Here is a 21,412-nt window from a genome sequence, read left to right on the forward strand (position 1 = left end):
ACACTGGAACGGGCTGCCCGGGGAGGTGGTGGAGTAGCCGTCCCTGGAGGTGTTTAAGGAAAGACTGGACTCAGTGCCGTGTTCCAGCTGACACGGCGGTGTCGGTCAGAGGTTGGGTGGACTCGATGATCCACCCCAGCGCTCCTTTCCCACCGCGCCCATCCCGGCTCTCCGGCACCGCGCGCTCTCCCCAGCAGGCCGGGGCGGGGCCGGCCCGGGTGTCCATGGAAACCGAGCGCACGCGGAGCGCCGCCCTCCTTCCCTGCTTCCCTCCTTCCCTGCTTCCCTGCTTCCCTCCTTCCCGCCGGCCGCCGCCGCGATCGCCACCATGATGCTGCTGGGCCGCGGGCCGGACGCCAGGTACGGGGTGCGGAGGGCCGGGGCGGCCCCGGGCTGCGCGGGGAGGAGGCCGCGCTCCGAGCAGCGTGCCCGGGGCCGGCGCGATGCGGGCCCGCTCCTTCCCAGCGCATCTGCCTCCCTGGGAGATGGGGCCGCCTCTGCCTTCCTCCGCTAAAGGCCGCGAAACTTTTCCAGGCCTAGTGTGCCGTGCTGTGCAGAGATTGAGTAAAGATGTGCTGCCGACGTTTGTCTCGCGAATATTCCGTGGACAGTGCTAAGCGGTCGCGATAATGAGGGGAGAATAAAAACTTTTACACCCGCATATAATAAAACGTCGTGTTATACATCCCAAAATTAAGTACTAGTTGCATGGGTGTACTGTAAGATCTGAATTGTAAAGTGAGTGATTACGTTTTCCTCCTGGAGGGAAGCACTTTCTGACATGAAGATCCTTCAAGAAAATAGGAAATATGTACCTTTTACTGTAAATCTTATCAGGTAGTATAATTTTGAAAAACAGCTTTATTAGTACTTAATGAAATTCTTTCTTGTCTACTCACCTGGTGAAACCATCCCTATTCAAGTGGTTCTCCTGCATGTCGTGGAGGACTGAATAACTTCCTTGTTTGTTTTTTTTTAACCTTAACGGAATCTCTTTTAAACAGTCTTCCAGAGAGCTTGCCATTAGGCAACCCAAATTGGGTTTTTGCCCAAGGCAGAACTTTGGCATGAAGTACTTTTCCTGAAGGTGTTCCTCATTTGAATTGATTGCATTGTTGTTCAGTCTCAAAGTACCAAATTTCTTCGAATTTTTCTGATCATCATGTATCCTGACATAAAGTCAGTATTTAAATACTGGTCAGCAGTACTGAGATAGCTTAAGGAAATGAAGGAAGTTTCTGTTTCTGTCCCTTGTCAAGATAGTGGTAGGAGTGAACTCTCTTGCAAGGAATGCTAGCACTTCACATCAACAACCTTGTGTTAGACCGTAGAGAGTTCTTAGGACCTGGTATCTGGCATGTTCTGTTAGCTGAATTATCTTAGAGCTGGTTCACTCAGATCAACAACTGGCATGAGTTCACATGACCATCAAATAATACAGGAATAGGAAAGCAAAATACAAAGTGAAATATGAGAGTTACTGGAATGACTTATCTAAATGATTAATAATGAAACATACAGGCATTGGATCAAATAAATTAATTAGATTTATGTAGTTTTAAAGAAAGTAATTTATTAGTGTGATGAATGTCCTTTCAGTGGTATTAGAGCTTTCACCTCTTGTGTCCATTCACTTCTCTTTAATTGTCTGTAGTATTTATCCTCTGTAGCGCAGTTTGGTAACTGTTTGCAATTTAAAGAACTTTTAATACCTTCACCAGTTTGTCCTCTGCTGCCTAATTTCTTGAGCCATTGCCTTGCCTGTGTAGATTGCAGGTTGTAGCAGGAAGGGGTGGTCTCTCAGAAGTCTTGTTTGAGACTGCAGGTGTTACTGCTGCATTAGTAATTAATATCACTAGTAATGGTGAGCTTTTGCTTACATGCAGGAGGAAAACTACCAAGCAGATTTTTGTGATTTGGGTTTTCATCTATTGGATTTTTAAATGTAAATCACCTTTTTTTTTGTTTGTTATTCATTCATAAATAAGCACATATTACATCAGTTCAAACATTCTCTTTTTCAGAATAAATTTCTGCTTTGCACTGAAATGAGATACCCAAATTATTAATAGTATAATTATATAGTTTTTCTTCCGTACATGTTATAAACATTTCTGCCCTTCTTATTTTTCACTTATTTTTCTTTGGTATCCAGGGACAATCAGACTAGACAAATGCAAGATGCTGTTTCAAATGTGGAAAAACATTTTGGTGAACTGTGCCAAATATTTGCTGGATATGTACGTAAAACTGCCAGACTACGAGACAAAGCAGATCTTCTAGTAAATGAAATATATGCATATGCAGCTACAGAGACACCAAACTTAAAAGTTGGACTGAAAAACTTTGCAGATGAATTTTCCAGACTTCAGGATTATCGCCAGGCAGAGGTACAAAATTAAAGCTGTACATGTTGTGTTTGCCATCTGAACTTTTCAGTTACTTATCTGTGATTAAAAGGGAAATCATATTCTGCAATCAGAAGAGTAACAAGAGAAAACATATCTAAATATATTAATGTCTGAGCAGGGTAGGCTGCCAAAGCATTCATCATTTACCTTCCTAATCACTTCAGGGAAAACTGCCTAAAATTAGTCCTGTTGGAGTCAGCAAAATTATACCTATGATCACTTAAAGTATTTGAGAAAGAGCAAGTATTTTTTATTAGTCTTAGACTTTAGATTATGATTTATGGTTAATAAAGTGTTCTTTTTTAGTTGTGTGACTTGAGTTGTCTAGCAGCAGCTGACACAAAATCAGTCATTTTCCTTTTGCTGAGCATTATCAGAAATAGTATTGAAGAGGTACTGTCAGGGACCACTGTAGATTTCATAAGTTTGTAGTACAACATTAAAAGTACAAACTTGATTTGAACCATATATGTCTATATAGTCACATTTCTGCTAGATGAGTGAGAGTGTAAAGAAAGGTGTTTATGCCACTGACACGTGTGTGTGGTGCCAGTCAAACTGCAACTTACAATGCAGAATTCCAAATACTGAGATAAAAATTCATTCACATGTACTCAAACTAGTTCTTGGAGTATGTATCTATTCTTTTAGTAGAATATATAAAATTCCCATTTATATTTTGAACAGCTAAGACCCACTATAATTCAAAAAAGAGACTGAAGTAATTGACATTCTTTATGTCTTCAGATAGGACTTTTTTATTTTGGAGAGCATTGCAAGTCAAAGTAACAAAGTGGAAAAAGAAAACCTTTTAGTTAATATAGGAAGTTAATATAGGAAGCAGAGAGTTTGAAATGCAAGGAAAATGTGTGGATCTTTAACAATGTATTTAGGGAGGGATTTTTAAGAAGTAATAAAAAACCTTAGGATATGTGCAATTTTTATTTTTCCATAAGCTCTTATACATCTGACTCCAGCTGAGCCACATGTAGGTTCTTATGCTTCAATCGATGTAATAGCAAATTATCCTCTGCTATTAAATTTATATTGTGGCCAGAGGTGAATGTGAACTCAGACTGCATGATCTCTCTGTTTTCATCATTAGATTGTGAACCTGTAATTTTGAGGTACATATATAACAACTTGAGTTTTGCTTTTGTTGATTCTTAATCTGTTTTTTTTAAAACTGACATTCGGCCTACATCCTCCTACCGTGCCTGTCTGTAAACCAGCATTGCCCTGTGGAAAAAAAAAAAAAAAAGGCAGAAGCAGCAAAGGAAAAGAAAAGCTTTTAGTCTTTAAATCAAGTTTTCCTTTGCTCCTGAAAACAAAATATATTATCTTAGCATTGTTTCTTCTGGGCATCAAGTCACTTAACAGTTTTCCTGTATGCTGACAAAGTGGGCAAGAGGAAATACACTTACAAGAATTATCAACTTCTAGTCTATAGCTGCAGTGCTAGATATATAAATACTGAGCTGTGAGGTACCACAACATGTGGTAGGGTAAGATGTGCAGGTTATTTGGTATGTCTGTAATGTGTGTTGTTTAGAGCCTTACTGCCCTATTTCTTTCTATTCTGTTGGCAGTGCAAGTGAAATTGTTTGACAGTGCACTGGCAGACGGTATCAAGGAGAAATGTTTGCTCAGCTGGCATAGATTTTGGCTGACTGGTGACTACCAGTATAGAGGGAACTGTCCCTTCCCAGTAGAGTATGCACCTTGTTCTAATCTGGATTTAACAGCATTGGGCCACAGGACTCACTTATGGTCCATAAGTCATTGGCAGATGACACTGGGTCCACTCAGACAGTTTTGTCAGATTTGACAAGCAGGTCTTATCCTATTGCCTGTCTGACCATATGTAGCTGTTTTTCTGACTAGGAGAACTGAAAGAAAAATTCAGAACCACTCATCTGTGAGAGCATTTATGCATTTTACATTCCCTGCTATTGGTACTTTTAGTGCACTCAGCACCAGTGATGCTGTTTCCATTATTTTTAAGAAGTGTTCCATTTTGTACAGTATAATTGATAGCAAAGATTGCTTAGTCTGTAACCTATAAGTAAGTGTAGAGCAAATACACTGATCTTTAAATAGAAGGTTACAGGACTCTGAGATGCAATGTTGGATGTATTTAGTAATCAGTCTGATGTATACATAATTCTCCATGTTTCACTTATCCTGATCTAATTTTAAAAATAGGAATTCCAGTAGAAATCAGCTTGAGCTCTTCAGAAAACAAATTCTTTCTTGGCTAATCTACTTGGCTGTAGTTTTTGCAAAATTTTAAAAAACTCTTATCCTAACATTTTTTCAGCATATATGGATTTAATTCATAATAAAATGGGTCACTATTAAATTATTTGTTTCCCACTTCTGCACACCATGGATATGGATGATTTTAGCAACCTTGTGATTTCTTTTTATAGGTTGACAGGCTGGAAGCCAAGGTTGTGGAACCTCTGAAATGTTACGGGACTATAGTGAAACTTAAAAGGGTAGGTTAAACATGTATTTTCTCACAAGTTACATTTCAGTATCCTGGCCACTCAGTTGAAAATGTTTTGTTTATGGGGAAAATGGTTCTGACTTTTCATATTTCGGTTATCAGTTTAACTTAATTATGCAGTTAGACATCTGAACTGAAGCTATACATATGTTGGAGGAAAGAGCTTTGCTGTGAGGACAAGGATATTCAGGCTCTTTGAGCACAAGCAAATGCTCAGAAGAGGCATTAGTATGAAACTTCCTGGATAGTGTAAATTCGGGACTTTTTATTTGTAAATAATGTCATTATTGTTTTATTTTGATGATGATGGTGATGATATTACTACTACTACTATTACTACTTAGGCTCTTAGTCATCAATATGCTGCTTTTAACAGCTTTTCTAGCTCAGAACTATGTTCTACATCAAAGTTCATAACTTAGATAACACATTTGAACCTGATAAGTAGGTAGTGGCCTAAATCCCTGAAGATAAACAAATGACCTGAAGATAAACAAAAATCTGAGCTCTCTTCATTCACTACATTTTCTAAGCAATGTCTGTGGGGGTTTAAAATATTCCCTTAAAATATCTGTAAGTTTCTTTCCTCCAGGAAGGATAAGCTTTAGCAAGTAATTTTTAATAAGCAAGTAGATCTATAGTAGATAATAAAAGTAGATCGTCATACTTGTATTTTATACAGAGATTACCTTAATCCTGCAAACTCAAATCTATAATTGATGTATAAGTCTGTACCATAATCTATACAAATCAAAACGTTATTATTATCTGATGGTATTTTACAAAAATACCAAAACAAAAATCTTGGTGGTGTATTCATCATGATTAATTTGAGTAAATGGTGGCACTGCATCACAAGCAAGCAGTTTTCTTTTGCCTTTGTTGTGTTTTTTTCCCATATGGTGAAGAACCAAGTAGTGTTTGGAACTTACTGCACAGTTAACCTCACTTGGTGGTTAGAGAAATGATTGTGAAGGAAATGCATCCTGCACTGGAGTAGGACTACTCATGTTGGTCCTTAGCAGAGCTGTTGACTACAGAGCTTAAAACCTGGTATCTTCGTGGTCACTCTGAAACTCAGTTTGTGAGATCTAGAACTAGGTACTTTGTAGGGTATAAATGTTGAGGGTGAAAGACAAGTTTCATGTGTTTGTGGCTGTAGGGTTGCTGAGGAGACACACAACATTACAGCAGTGCCTGGGGTTTCCAAAGCGTTCAAGAGCCTTGAGGTGCACTTCCACTGAAAACAGTAATGCTGAGGACAGAAGCAACTGAAACCAAGTCATTGCTTGCAACAGTGAATTGAATTTCCTGTGGTCTTTGCCTTGCAGAATGTCAGAAAGTGTTGCATAATGTTTATTTTAGCTACAGTGAGGAGCACAAGAGCATTTTTAAACTGTCGATGGGATCAACTATTTTACCAGTTTACCTTTGAACTAAGATAGAGTTCACTAAAGATGTAGGCCATTAAATGGTTATTTTTTTCCCATTGCACGTTGACCATAAACCTTGGTTAAAACGTCAACCACCAGGTCTTCAGTTATCATATATAATCACTGGATATATTTAGTGACAAAGGAAGTTTTGTCGCTCATGTAAATCTAGCACAAGCTGCTAGTTCTAGGACTGCTTTAGCTCACTAAATAAAATCAGAGTATGCCATTATAGCTACTTTCTATAAAGGGGATGATCTCACTGCTGCTTACTTACTGGATCTTTTCCAGGAAGTACACAGCAGTATTTCTGTGCTTTATCTAAAAACAAGTGTTGCTTTTTCTGTGGTGTAAGCCATCAATGTCCTGTGCTACTAAAAGCTTTATAGAGGCCCAGGTCAGTCAGAGTAGTGTTTTCCTTTGTCTGCTAATGCAGTAAAATTGTTTCTTTCATTGTTCTGGTTTACGATGGTGGATAGTTTCAGTGGAAGCAAAACCAATATTCTTGTCCTGTAACGCAGCTTAAATGTAGGATATGAGGATTTCTTTCTGTTTCATTGTTCTATATATCAATCTTCACTTTTCTGCTTTTTGGCAACTCTGTTCCTGGTTCTTTTTCTTCGCGTAAAACAGGACATCATAAAACCAAGGTGATTCATGAGCAGAAGAAAGGATTGGTTTGCTTTAATAACTTCACTGACTAAAGCAGGTAACAGTACAGTGAGGAGGCTCTACTAGCTCACTGTATGGTGGATGAACTGTAGCTGTACTTCTGTGTGATCTGAAAATAAATGGGCGACCAGAGTTCTTACATGGGACTTGAATTCATAGTTAAAACCTAGAGGGACTATGAATAATTTTATATTCTTTATACCTTTTATATCATTGCTCATTCCATTCCACTTTTCCTTGAGTGTAACTAAAGCATATTTTCCAACAACATGTCAAAGCTTGGTCTAAAGACACTGGAGGTGAGTGCAGGACTATTGGTGATAGTTAGTGGTTAGTTGATGTTTGTGGTGTTTTGTATTAAATGAAAGACTTCACATAATCTTGTTATATGCTCCACTGAGATGAAAGCTCTGTAATGCTCTGGGGTTTTTTTCTGGATTAAGGTATTTAGATGCTAGGAAAACAAATTTTTAATTTTCTTTTTCTGTTAGGTAACATAGACCTTGATTCTTTCACCATAAATTGCGTTTTCACCAGCTTTTTAATATTTTAATAGGGTTTGGTTTTTTCCTGCACTCTTTTCTTGGATGAAATATCTATGTAACTGGGCCGTACTTTTGTACATCCAAAACCTGTACACAGCTTCACCACTATGGCCATAGTTGCACTTGTTACACTTTGGCTAGAAAAAAAGTATGTTTCATGACTCTTTTGCTACAGAAAACTGAGGTAGAGGAGGGACAGTTCAGAAATACCCTGTAGGTATTACTAAAGTCACTATGTGCCAGAAAGAAAATACTTAATTTAATAATGGTAACTCTAGAACTTTGCATACTCAAGTACGCTTTGCAAGAAAGTCAGAACCCTTTCAAGCCATAGTGTTAAATCTGATTGACTGTTTTAAATGGGCCTAGAAAGTCAGTGCTGTTAACAGGGCTCAGTCATTAAATAGCACTAGACATGCAGCTGTGACCATTAGATAGAAAACTTTGTTGTTTCAAAAATTAATACGTTATTTTCTCTTTCTCCACCTTTTAAAACTTAAAACTTGAAAAAACAATTTAAAAATTTTCTATTATTTCTTTTTCTTGTAGCCACATGGTTTTCATAAAAGCAGAAGGCCTTTTCAGTATTCTTCGACCTTAGAGGTGGTGTAAATTCCCTTCTGGAAAAACTGCAGTAAAATCAGCCTTGATGGGCTGAAGATGAAGTAGATTTTATTATCAGAAGCCACTCTGTGTCCCTAGAGATGAAGCAAAATGACAGTTATGTAAGGACACACACCTCAAGGACAGAAACAAGGAAGAAAATGCGTTTTAACCCTGACCTCATGTGCAGCCTTGATATTAAAGGAACACACAGCAATGTGAAATTTGGCAATTTTCTGCTTGTCACTGAGTAGTAATCTGGTCACAGGATCACAGACTTTCCTGAAAGACACATTCTTAATTATGGAGACATACAAGCATTAAAATTGTGAAATCCAAGGAAGGAGCACGACAACTTCCCAATATGATAGTTTCTAATACCTTTAACTCCAATCTGGAGTAGTAAATACATGGAAAGTGGTATTTTTAGAATAAAATGTAATTTGAAATGCATGCCCAGTCCTTCCTCAGATTTTGTTAGACTTTAGACTGTATTTCTGCTTGTTCTAAACTACTGCTCCTTTCAACTGGAACCATCAGAATTAATGACCTTTTCCATACCAGCATCAGTGGAGTGATAAATACTTGACTGATAATCTTGCATTCCACGAATGTCAAACAGTTTGCAAAACATAGTTATATTGCATGAACAAAAATTTGAGAAAACTGGTAATGAACATTCTTAAATTGTCACAGATCTTCCTAGAAGTACATACATCATACATCTCCTTTGGAAATGGAGCAAAACCAGTTATCAACAGTTTTTGTCTTTCCTAGATGAGTTGTTTTATCTTCTCCAGCTACATCATTATTTGGATGTATTTTGTTTCAAATGGTTTTAATCAATTTACTAAGTGCATATATATAAATATGCAGTTTAACCCTTTCAGCCATAGAATTCCTGTGATACCTTGTAGCACAGATTTGTTGAGGTTGAAAGAGACCTCTGTGATCATTAGCCCAGCACCACCATGTTCACCAGTAAACTGTGTTCCCAAGTGCCTTATCGACACCTTTGTTGAGCACTTCCAGAATGGTGATTCCGTCAGTTCCCTGGGAAGCCTATTCCAATGCCTGACCACCCCCAATGGAAAAAAATTTCCTAATATTCAATCTAAACCTCTCCTGGTGAAGCTTGTGTGTCTGCATCCTGTCAGTGGTTGCCTGGGAGAAGAGACTGACCCCCACCTGGCTCCCTTTCAGGGAGTTGTAGAGAGTGATAAGCTTCCCCTGAGCCTTCTCCAGGCTAAGCACTCCCAGCTCCCTCAGCCACTCTCATCAGACTTCTGCTCCAGCCCCTTCAGCAGCTCCACTGCCAGCAGTGACACAGTTGGCAGTGGACAGGTGACAGCAGTTATATTTTCTTCATAACTTCTCCTTGACTGCTGCTTGCTTTGTGTTTTTTTGTTTGTTTATTGTTGGGATTTTTTTGTTTGTTTGTTTTTGGTTTTTTTAATGATGCCACTTTATTTGATGCTGCTTTTATTTCTGAGTACATTTGTTCTATTGCTAAGTCAGAAATGAGTCTGCCTTCTTAATGCTTTGGGGATCTCAGCTTGTGACCATCTGCTATAATTTTCATGTAAAGCTGTGAATATCTTTTTCTTTCTTTCCCCATATTTTCAATTATAACGTGCTATAGGGAGTTGCACAAGTTGCTAAACTCTCAGTCTCCACTGATTTCTCTTTCAGAGGATCAATTAACAGATCACTAAAATCTGTTTCTATTTAAAGCAGAAGTTTCCTCCATGTTTTCTAGGCAATGCATGTATGATGGAGAGCATATTTTATATTACCCTAGATGTATTTCAAACATGTCTAAAACATTTTATTTCCAGGATGATCTTAAAGCAACTTTAACAGCAAAGAACCGAGAAGCCAAGCAATTATCTCAACTGGAAAAGACACGTCAGCGGAATCCATCAGATCTACACATAATTGTATCCTGCATTTCTAGTCACTATGAGAAATACTTTTAAATTTTTTGGGGAACTAAACTGTTATGTTTAGGAAGTAGTAGAAACAATAATGTCCTTGGAGGGACTGTTTCCAATGCTGAATCTTTTCTTAAACTTCATGAAGAGTTACAGCTGATACAGTAGTTACTCACTTTTGAATTAAAAAGAAACTAGGAATTATTTGATATGTTTATGCAAGAGAGGTAGGCATAGATTACATCTAGGAATTTGGAAGTTTTTTAAAGTAAGTGTAATCAGACAATTTCTTTTTTATTTCTGTGGATTTATTGCTTTATTGTTTTTCTCCCTGCCATTTTGGTAATTATGCTTTCTGGTACCTAGATGGGATATGAGTTTTCTCCAGCTGCATGAAAGGATAAGTTAGGATTGTTATTCTGTTAGTAGAATACTCAATTAGATTACTCTCCCTTTCCAAAGACCAGTCACCCACCCCAGTATACTATTCTATATCACAGAGGGGAAAATTAAGCTTCCATCAAACTGAAATAGAATTTCCATTAAAATCTCATAAAAGTTTCAAATTTTGAAGTAGTCTGAATCCAGAGAATGCCAAAAGAAATGGGATCAATGAAATCCTATTTCAGTCCCTTTACACTTACGTGTTATGATACAGGATCTAGGTTCATGATGTGCTGTTTACTGTTTATTACATTTTAGTGTTGGACTTCAGAGTTAAGCAGTCCTATTTGTTGTGGGATTTTATCAACTCTGTTTCAGAATCTTCAGGATCTTTCTAGTGACTGAGGCATGAGGGATGAGACTGTAGGAAAAGTGAAAATTACTCTGTTGGTCAAACAGAACACAGAAGAAATACATTTTATTTTTGTCTTTGACAGAGAATTTCTGTTTAATATTAATCAAATCAGTTAAATCAAGTAATGAATAATTAGAATTCTTCATGTAATAAAGACAGATGTGTGTCAGCCACAGGGTTAGAACTTGAGCTGTGTTGCAAAGTTGTCTTTTGTTGGAATTAAGGGAGTAAATTATAACAATAAATTGTTTACCCCAAAGGGAGAGTTGGTCCCATTTCATTTCATGGGTGTGTCACTGGAACCTAGTTCATTTCTTCTTGTTTCTTTTCTAAACTTCTCCCAAATACTCTTCTGTGACTTAGCTTCTTGTAACATCTGTTTTCTGTACTTAAGACTTTGCCTGAAGAGTTACAAAATCTCAGTACAGTCCAATTCTGCACATGGCAATGCTGCCTATTTGCATTTTAAAGTGATTGACACAAAATGCATAAAAAGTATTAGGAGCAGGAATGTGTTAATTTGCTTTTGAGGCTGTGTGCAGGTCAGCTTTCAGGTCTGAGAGAGGCTTTCCCACAGAAGAGTACAGCAGCTGGGCACCTGCAGGGGTTCTCTTATTCTTGAGCATCTGTGATGTTACAGCGGTGAACAACTTTGGCCACAGATAGTACAGAATCTGTACTCACTCCCATCTTATAAATGGGTGTTAGCACAACTTGGAAAAGAAAACATCACCAGATTTTTCAATAATACACTTCTGTAAACCAAAATAGATTTTCTTTTCCTGAAGAAGTCTGCTAAACTGTAGGTTGCCTACTTTTTATTTTATTCTTTTAAAAGTAAATAACTAAACCCTCAGTCCAAAATGGCTCTCCTGAAATGTTTTGGCCTAGATAATTGAATTCTAGCAAAGCTCTAAAAAAAGTGTACATCTTACAGACAGAAGCTTCAGACAACATAATAATAGCACTAAATATGCAGACGTTTTGAAACAACTAAGGTAAATACTTCAAGGTTTATTAAAGGTAGAAGTGAAAATGAGCATGTCCATGAATATTGATTGTTGCACTGCCATTTTTTTCCTTTACTAATGTTTCCAGTCACAGGTGAGTGTTCAGAAGAGAAAATAACCAAACTGCTGTTGTCCAAATTATGCAGGCTCTACAACTTTAGACGCTTCACTCTAAAACAACCAGAATTCTTCTCCCAAAGCATATGTGCACAAATTATGTCCAATCTAAGATGTACTGAGATATATTTGATTATCATAGACATAACATACTGTATTTGTATGTCTAAGGGCTGTGTATGCATAATAGCTGCCATCACTTAAAGAGTGACTGAATGAAGAAATTGAAAATACACAAAATCTCTTTTCTTCCCTCCTGTGGTTTGGGCAAGATCGAGAGAGATGAACATGTGACCTTATGTACTATTAAAGATCATTATCAATTTTGTTTGCCCCATAATGACAGAAATGTGTCTATGATTTTAGGCTGTTTTCGAAAGGAGATTGTTTCAAATTGATAATCCTATAAATAAAGATTAGCAGATTACAGTCAAAGAAGTGAATAGAGCATGCCTTATGCCTATAGGTTTCTATATGTGTAACATTAAAAGCTTGATCACAGGAACTGAACCTGTGGTGTCTTCTTCCATTAAAGAAAAAATCCTCTCTTAAGCTGCAGTTTCGTAGAAATTGGAAGAACCCTACAACTTGATCATAGGATACAGTACTTGATCCATATACTACTTTCAAATCTCAAAATAGATTTGTGATAATACTTACTGATTGATCCTGTAAGTATCACTACTGTATGATGTTTGATCAATAATGTATGGAAAAAACCAGCAGTTTAGACCCAAATCTTGTAGATTTCAAGTGCAAGCTCTTATAATTGTACATTGTTTATTTGTAATAGTACACAGTTCTCAGACTTGACTTAATCAGAATAGTTTCAATATCTTTGTCTGAATGGTTTTGAACTTTCTATAGAGTTCATAATTATATTTAATTAAAATGCTTTCTTGTAACAAAATAAGAAATACTGTGTATTTGTGTTAGGAATTGGTTGATGAGTCCCCTTCCTAGTGCCTTGTTAAAGATGTTTTTATACGATATTTTAATAATACAAAAATATTAAAAACATACCTGAAATGCATTTGAATCTAAAAATTATAATAACTCTAGCCTGCAAGATTGAGATATTTACAGGATAAGTACCTTAGTTCCAGGTTGTGCTGTAACTGTCTACTTAAATAATTTGTAAAAACTTACTAAGATGAGGTTCAGCACACTATACTGGAAAAGATTCTTTCTGGACCCTGCAGTTTGATCTGCAGTAGAAGACAAGGGATGGTCTTTCCTGCTCACCCACCACTCTGGCCTGTGCTGGATTAAGTACCTAAACCCAGCCACTGTGTTGCAAGGGGGTGTCAGGGCTGGCTCAGGAAAACTATCACATGATTGTTACAGAAAACTTATCAGTGGAGAGGGATTTTCCTGACTGGCTGCAGCTTATCATTTCTCATGTTTCACATCGAAGTCACAACAGTGTAGAAAGTGTAGCTTTACATGTTCATGAAGCTACAGATTTCAAATACTGTGACACAGATACATATTGTTTTGGAAACTCAGACTTAAATGTTCTCATGGCAATTACAGCAAATAGCTTTGTATTAAATGCAAGACTAATTTCACTTTTGTGTTACCTTTACCAGGCTGAAAGTGAACTGCAGAGAGCAACACTGGATGCTACTCGAACAACTCGGCACTTAGAGGAAACCATTGATAATTTTGAGAAACAGAAGATAAGGGACATAAAAGTATGTGTGCTCACATTTCATCTTGCGTAATAAAATTACTGTAGTTAGTTAGGGGCAAGATTAGCAACATTCTGTATTCACTGAAATGCAAATGTCATGGTATTTCTGAATATTTCACAGAATTCTAAGTTATAGATCTGTCTGTTATAAGTCTTCAAAATAGCAAAACTTCTGAATGACTACATCTTGTGAATACTTACTGGAGATTATCAAGTGACTTTTCAGTAAGACATGTTATTCCCAATTGGTTTCTTTACTTTTAAAGTATTTATTTAGAATATATTATTAAAATAATAACTGCATAAGTGATAGCCCAGCCAGCATTTTTGTTTAATTTATAAAATTCAGTCTGACTGCTTAAAAGTACTAAGTATCATGTGGTTATTTGTATCATATAAATACCAAACACAGAATAATTTTTAAGTGCAAATATATTTTACTGCATTAAGAAAACCTTTCTTTTAATTTGCTTTCAGAACATATTTTCCGAATTTATAACTATTGAAATGTTGTTCCATGGGAAAGCTTTAGAGATATATACTGCTGCCTACCAAAATATCCAAAATATTGATGAAAATGAAGATTTGGAGGTAAGAGTCATTGAGATTTGCTTTTCTGTTTACTTCCTACATAACAGTTATCACACTTGGGCTACACATGTCCCACACAGAAAAATGCAAGAAATATTGCAGGTTCCCAGAACAAACTCATGCGTACCAAACCTTTTTTTTGCACTTCTTCAGCAAGAGCATTCAGGTTTGTAATCTCAGAGAACACAAACAGAGAATAACTGCAGTGGCAATCTAATCTTTCCAACAAAACACAGAAAAGAGACTCAAGAATTACCTGCCACTCCAAGCTCAGCTAACATAGTTTTTAGAGAACACTCTGCAGTGAGTCTTGCTCTAAAAATGCAGTTAGAAAAAAATCTCATACTGCTGTGGTAAGATGATGTAAAGACTAATTACTGCAATAAAGATCTCCTTCTAACCTGAATTTTGTTTGGTTGTTTTCATCTTATAACCATTTTTATGAGGCTGTTTTAGAATTAAGAGACATTTGTTATTTACTATATTGGGGTTTTTTTGCCTTATGGCAGTAACCAGCTTCAAGTCACCCCTTACTTTTCTATTTGAATTAGAGTCTCTCTTTCCCAAGATATACTTTTCAGTCCTTTATTAATTCTTAGAGTTCTTCTAGATGTTGGGCCTTTAAACTTAACATCATAGAAATGTGTGTTGTATATATTTATATGTTTAGTTTGTCAAAAAAGTTGAATAATTTTCAGTCTTTTTTTTGTAAATCCTACCAGTCATAATTTTATTTTGTCTATGACATAGCTCAGAACCAAGTTAGCACAAGACTTAAAAAAACATGATTCTGCAGTGACAGTCATATTTGAGACTACTTGGTAATTTTACTTCATTTAAACTATGCCATGGCAAGTTTGTACTGTGACAATTATAATGTCACTAGGCACCAATTCAGAAAACTCCTTTAAGTCTGTACTATGTCTTTCACAACCAAATTTCTGATGTCACTTTACATTTTCTGTTAATTGGACAATTATTTACTTTTCATAAAAATACTGGCCATAATATACCATCTTTTTGACTTAAAAGTCTTACACAAATAGCTGTATTGGTTGTTGAAATAACTTGAACATATAATGGATGTTACGGTCTCTCCTGTATGCTAAGAGGTTTCCCAAATTTTTCTTAAGCTGTGCATCTTCTGTACATTGCAAGGAACATTTTTCTGATGCAGTTGTGACCAACAGCAGGGATTTGTGAAGGGGCCGAGTTCATCTTTGCAAGAAATGGAGAGCCTGAAGGAGTTGCTAGGGTTCATACTTCTAGCTTAGCCTGAAACTCAGCTACATATATTGGTGGGAAACTATTGCAGTTTTCCCTGTGTAAATGCCCCCAAACTTCTGAAGAATGTTTACCTTGACCACATGTTGATGTTAAGCAAGGATGTTGTTTAAGTTAAAAGTGGTCAGTCCAAACTATAGCTGATGTGTATCAGGTTTCATTGTCCAATGCTGCATTTCTGCAAGCTTCAGTCTTGGTGAGTCTTAGCTTGCAAGCATCTAAGTCACAGCTTTCTCCTTCTGATTAGGTTTTTCGGAGCTCACTTTATCCACCAGACTATCAGTCTCGCTTAGACATAGTTCGTGCAAATTCCAAGTCCCCCCTGCAAAGAACTGGCTCTTCAAAATCTTCATTGAGAACAGCACAGGTAAGAAAAAATATTACATACTAAATTACTGTATTAAACCTCTACTTAAGATAATCTTTTAGCTAATGCATGTGGATCCACTGTCTTTACTCACTTCAGGACCGTCAGAAATGTAAAGAAACTTTCAGTGGTATAAATATCACATTAAACTCTTGATAATGCAGCTTTATCACTGATGGGAAAAAACCCTCAGCTTTCAAAGCTGTGTTATGACAAATGCCATTTCCAGCAATACTTGGTTTTCCATCGACAAACTGTAGCATATTGCAGAGAAGAGATCTGGGAGCTTATTTGAAAGAATAGTGGCATTCTTTAAATACTTGCATATTTCTAGTGTTCAGATTGTAGAGCATGGCCTCTCTAGCAGATCCTAATCCAGATTAGTGATATCTTCTAGCAGAAGAGCAAACCCATGACCAACAGACCTCTCCTTTTAGACTCTGAAAATTCACAGCAGGTGAGAAAAAGGATGATAAAAATGACTGAAACAGTTGAAAACAGTGCCACTCTTTCTGGATGAGTTACCTTGCAAGTATCTTTGCTGTTTGTTTACAGCAGTAAGCTTGCAGACACTGTAAAATGGCTAAATTATTTTTAATTTATTGCAACTGTAACTACAATCCTGCAACTACAACGATTCTTACCAGTGTTCCAGTTAAAGACAAAGCCACATTTAAAATGTATGTCGCACTTTTCTTCTTTGAATAGAATCATGCATTGATATTGTAGTAAGGAAAACCTTTCTTGACTTCGTACACAATTTACACCTTCTCTACTCTCCAGCACAGATCCAATTATTAGTTGAGCTCTTCTGCTGTTGAAAGTATGAATTGTGTTATATGAAGAGATACAACCTAGTGATTCAGTGCATGAAGTACTACCTTGACTAACTTGCCAGTCCTATCACTCCAGCAAATTTCATGTTCAAGCTACTTCAGAAAATATAACACATAAAAATCATAAAACAAGAGAAAACTGAGAGTATGTACACTTGATTTCTCCCAGAGGTGAAGTGGAACCCCATTTTGACTAATATGCAAGTTAACCTTTCTCATTTCCTAGACTGCTCTCTTAATTACAACTTTGGGTGTTAATGTTCTCATAACCTCTCACTTACCTGAAAAGAACAGGAAGTCATCTAGACCTAGTGGGAAACTGCCATGCAGTTCAAAATAAGGTCATCTTACTTGGCTGTGCAGTGTGTCTGCAGAGGAGAATCTAATGGCAGAAAAAAGGAGTGGAACACCCTACTAATGCAGTCACTATGGGGCAGTGAAGAAAGGGCAGCCCTTCCTGATTCTGTACATTAGCATGGTGCTAAATTACACTAAGGCCTTTAATCTTTGGAACTACCAAATATCTCATAGGGGAAAAAAAACACTGTATTCAGAAAAACTTTCAGGTGACTTGCTCTATCTTTTCTGTGGATCTTTCACTCTCTAATTTTTAACAAATGTAATTTCCTGTTACACAGTAATCCTTTACTGTCTGTAATGCAGTACTTTGCAATTTCCAGTGTAAAGCAGTATAAATATTGTGGGGAGCAGTTCACACAATCACACAGCCCAAGTCTGTGGGGCAGGGGAGGACAGAGACACACACACACACAAACACTAACCTGCAGGTGGGGGACAGTGTGAGAAGTCACTGCATACCAGATAGAATAAAGTGTGCCAGTAACACAATTCAGGTCTTTTCTGAGGATTTAACGTATACCATCCTTGAATTTATTTCTGGCTCTGTGAACTAACTTTCTGTATTATCTTTATGTTAAAAATCTGAAGTGCTCCTTGAGCTTGATTCATTTTCTCACAAAGAGCTATGTCCTTCATTTTGCAACACTCACTTGGCAATTTATCCTCAGAATTTTGGTTTACCAATTCAGGTTGGTATGTCTTATGTTTTACAACTATAGCAAAATGGAATAATCTTTTCCAGATATTTTCAATCAAACTTAATGACACAGGTGTTATCTATATGCATTATATATAACAAACTTTTGCACTGACACTCTGTAGGACAGCAATGCATCATTTTAACCATTATGGAAAATGTCTGCATCCAAATGTTCCAACATTAAGACATGTGGAGAGAACTGCCATGCTTCTGTAGTAGCATCTGCAGTGAAACATGGGGCTGAACTGCTTAAGCAAGGACAGTCATCACCTATATGCAACGGAATTAATTATTAGAATTAATTTTTACATAAAATTATTTATGGTCATTAAATTATCATATTCTTTTTTTGCATTAAGTTCTGAAAAATTAAATTTCAGTACTGGTATATTTTAGTCCTTTGGCACAATAACTTGGATTTAAACTGCATCACTTCTCCTTACTTTCCTTCCCTGATCCAGTTTGGTTCTTAGCAATAGTCATCTTAGCACCACCAATGATAATATTTAATATACTATTTAGTTAATTGCTGCATGGTCAGAGGTATTTGAGTAATGAGCAGAAAATAGCCATAAAGCCAAAACACATCTTATTTCAGGAAAGGGGAAAGAGGGGAAGCTTTTCTTCAGAAATATGATGCAAATTCAGCTGAAGAATTTCAGATGCTCTGAACTAGAAAATAAAACTTAGAATATTAGTCTAGCCCAGTGACATTCATTTCACCTTAACAGGCTCAATCTGCAGCATTCCTTAAACTCCAATTACAAATGACTGCCATTGTCTTTTCTTCTTTCACAGAATGAGAGACTGCTGCTTTAGACATTTCAACACAAGTTAATCCAGCTTCACCCAATGATTAACTTCATTTTCTGTTGTGTTCAGGAATTTGTAAGCAAGTATTTGCTTTGAGCTAAATTATGTACTTTGTGAGCATCAACAAGACTAAGGATTTTTCTGCTTTTAGAAGTTCAATGACTACAGTTTGCTTTATGCACACACAAAAAAACCTTACATTACATACATGGCTGTATGAATTATAACATCTCAGAAGTCAATTTAATAATGAGCATTTTAGGACTTTTAAAACAGGGGGCTGCTTAAAAAAAAGGCAAGCTCTTGTCTTCAGTACAGAAGTTTTTATTATATCATTGTATGTGAGAAGACACAGAAAATATAACCAAAATTAGAGCTGCAGATGCCCTTAGAGAACTACTGAACCTGAAAACAATTCTTCAAAAGCATTCCACATGACTTGGATAACTGTCTTCAATGCTCTCTTTCTTATTGGGGAAGAAAAAAAAAACAGACCTATATCCTCCTTTAAATTGTAAATGCTGCATTGTCTGTGAAGAATGTATCTTCAATAGGAATTAGATTGAACCCTCATTTAAAAAAAAGTACAAACTGTAGAATCAGTCAAATGAGATGAAAGCTTGGCAGCTGGCACTTGCTTTTAATGTTTGATGAACCAAAAAGAGGAGTCGCTCTAAAGGCAAGCACTGCTGGGCAGGGAAAGAAGTTCATCTATGAATCAAACTCTAAGTTTGTCTAATTCATTCTTTAAAAAAAAAAAGTAAAAAGCTTAGAGGACCATAGTTTTAAGCTTTTAACTGAAGAGGTCTAATGTTTTCAAGATAAGATTAGGTCCTAATACTCATCTTCAGCCTGATGTTTCAACAGCCAACCCAGTAAAAAAGTGATTTGCATCTTGTTGATTTTTAGCATTAATTGGATAAAAATACCATTTTCCCTATCCTGTAATAGTTTTCATGAACTACATGGATTTTAGCTTTTAAAAATCATTATAGTATTTTGATTGTGTGTTATGTATCTTTCCATTGGTGTGCATGTTATGAAGAGGCAATAAACAACTTATCCCCCCCTGCCCAAAATAAAAACCCTACAAACATTTGGACTGAAAATGCCAATGGAGAATTACTTTTTGTTTGCAGAGAACAAACAGTTGATATCCTCCTGTTGGATTTTTGTTCCAGCAGATTTCCCGCAGAATGCTTAGAAGAGATGAAGAAGAGGATGAAGAGGAAGATGACGATGATGAAGAGGAGGATGAGGAGGATGAATTTGATGCTACTAAGGAAGTGAGATAACAAAGCTGTTCTAAGAGGGGTTTTTTTTTATTAGGGGGACAAAAAAAACAAAAACAAACCCCTTTACCTGAAGTCTTTCAGTGGGGCTATACATTTAGAATTCCAGCAGGAGCAAGAATCAGCACTGATTCTAGAGTGCCAGACAACAAATGACTGGTTTAAAAGAATGGGAAAAAATCCACTTAAAGTGGACAATTTCAGTAGCTAGAAAATTAAATATTTAAATAGATGCCTGTATTATATTTGCATAGATGTTATATTGTAATCACATTTGCTGAAACTTATGTGATAAAGTGTCCAAAAACTGCACTAAGCTTTCAAGCAGTTACATTGTTTTCTTGTTACTTTGCCAATATATTACCTCTCTAGCTATACACCTCTTGAATTTATTAAGTACTCTAACTGTAACTGTTGTAATTTGGTTTATACATCCTAAAGTAACTGTAGTAGTTAAGAAACTGCAGCAACAACCTGTTAAGATTTCATTTTGCTATCCACACTGGATGGCAGAAGGCAGGGTGAGGTGTACTTTTATTTTCATTTTCCTCAGGCTTTCATCAGGTACAGATGACTTTTGATTCCTTTATGCATACAGAAAGAACAGTCACAAATAAGGAACTGGCCCAGTATCTTATGTTCAATCTGCTGCTCTGCTTTTAAATAAAAGTGCCTTCATGATAAAACTAGTGGATATTTTATGTAGTTGATGTTCATTGTCTTAGTTGACATGCTCTACATAGTTGAAACATAATAGTTTGAACCAGTAAGAGTTCAGTTACTGCTTCCATCAAACATTACACCTTTTGAGTGTAATTTCTTATCCTTTTTGGAGATAGAAGTTACATGTGTTAATTTTTTAACAATGTACGTTGTCTGTCAGAAAGCTGCTCTTCACACTGTTCACCTCCAGCTTTAGTATCTGCTAAAGAACAAATGGAGAAGAATTTAAATTTTCTCAGTCACAAGTTTAAAATTATAACAAAATCTTCTTTCAGTTACAGAAATAAACCAAGTGCATTTATAATATTGATGCTGCTTTTGTCCACTACTGCAAAGTATGCAATGCATACATATTTTGACATGTGAAGAAACAGGTTTTGCCAAAAATTAATGTGATGAAAATAAGTGAAAAGTTCACAATATAGGGTTCTGTTTTAAACACAGAAAATAATTTAACACCAGCATTACATACCATTGATATTGAATTACTGCTGGCAAGGAGTAAATACCAATGAGCAAAACTTTTAAAAGTATGTATGTAATTAATTCCCATCTATTTCAGCAATTAAAGCACTTCAATAAATAGTTGTATCACATCAGAATTCTGGTGATCACCACTTTACCATTTCACACACAGTGAAGTAGTCCATCTCCAAAACAGATGGCTAACTTCATAACAATTCAGGTTTTCATATAATATACATAGATACAAAT

At 36.5% G+C, this 21,412-nt stretch overlaps 1 protein-coding gene across 1 annotated transcript; it reads left to right on the forward strand.

Moving 5' to 3' along the window:
- The first annotated feature begins 328 nt into the window (after window positions 1-328).
- CIBAR1 (CBY1 interacting BAR domain containing 1) lies at window positions 329-21,018 on the forward strand. Its single transcript, XM_062490206.1, has 9 exons — window positions 329-360; window positions 2,156-2,390; window positions 4,844-4,912; window positions 10,015-10,116; window positions 12,008-12,013; window positions 13,629-13,733; window positions 14,210-14,323; window positions 15,855-15,974; window positions 19,865-21,018. Exons 1-9 carry the CDS (start codon window positions 329-331, stop codon window positions 19,976-19,978), a joined length of 897 nt encoding a protein of 298 aa, XP_062346190.1. The 3' UTR covers window positions 19,979-21,018.
- The last annotated feature ends 394 nt before the right edge of the window (window positions 21,019-21,412 follow it).

Source organism: Cinclus cinclus, chromosome 1 (genome assembly GCF_963662255.1).
Source record: "Cinclus cinclus chromosome 1, bCinCin1.1, whole genome shotgun sequence".
NCBI lineage: Eukaryota > Metazoa > Chordata > Aves > Passeriformes > Cinclidae > Cinclus > Cinclus cinclus.

Bases quoted from the DNA above. Each gene is read 5' to 3' on its own strand.
- CIBAR1 (XM_062490206.1), top strand. From the start codon at position 329: ATGATGCTGCTGGGCCGCGGGCCGGACGCCAG. The intron at 361-2,155 runs GTACGGGGTGCG...TTTGGTATCCAG, and splicing joins GGCCGCGGGCCGGACGCCAG to GGACAATCAGACTAGACAAA. The intron at 2,391-4,843 runs GTACAAAATTAA...TTCTTTTTATAG, and splicing joins AGGATTATCGCCAGGCAGAG to GTTGACAGGCTGGAAGCCAA.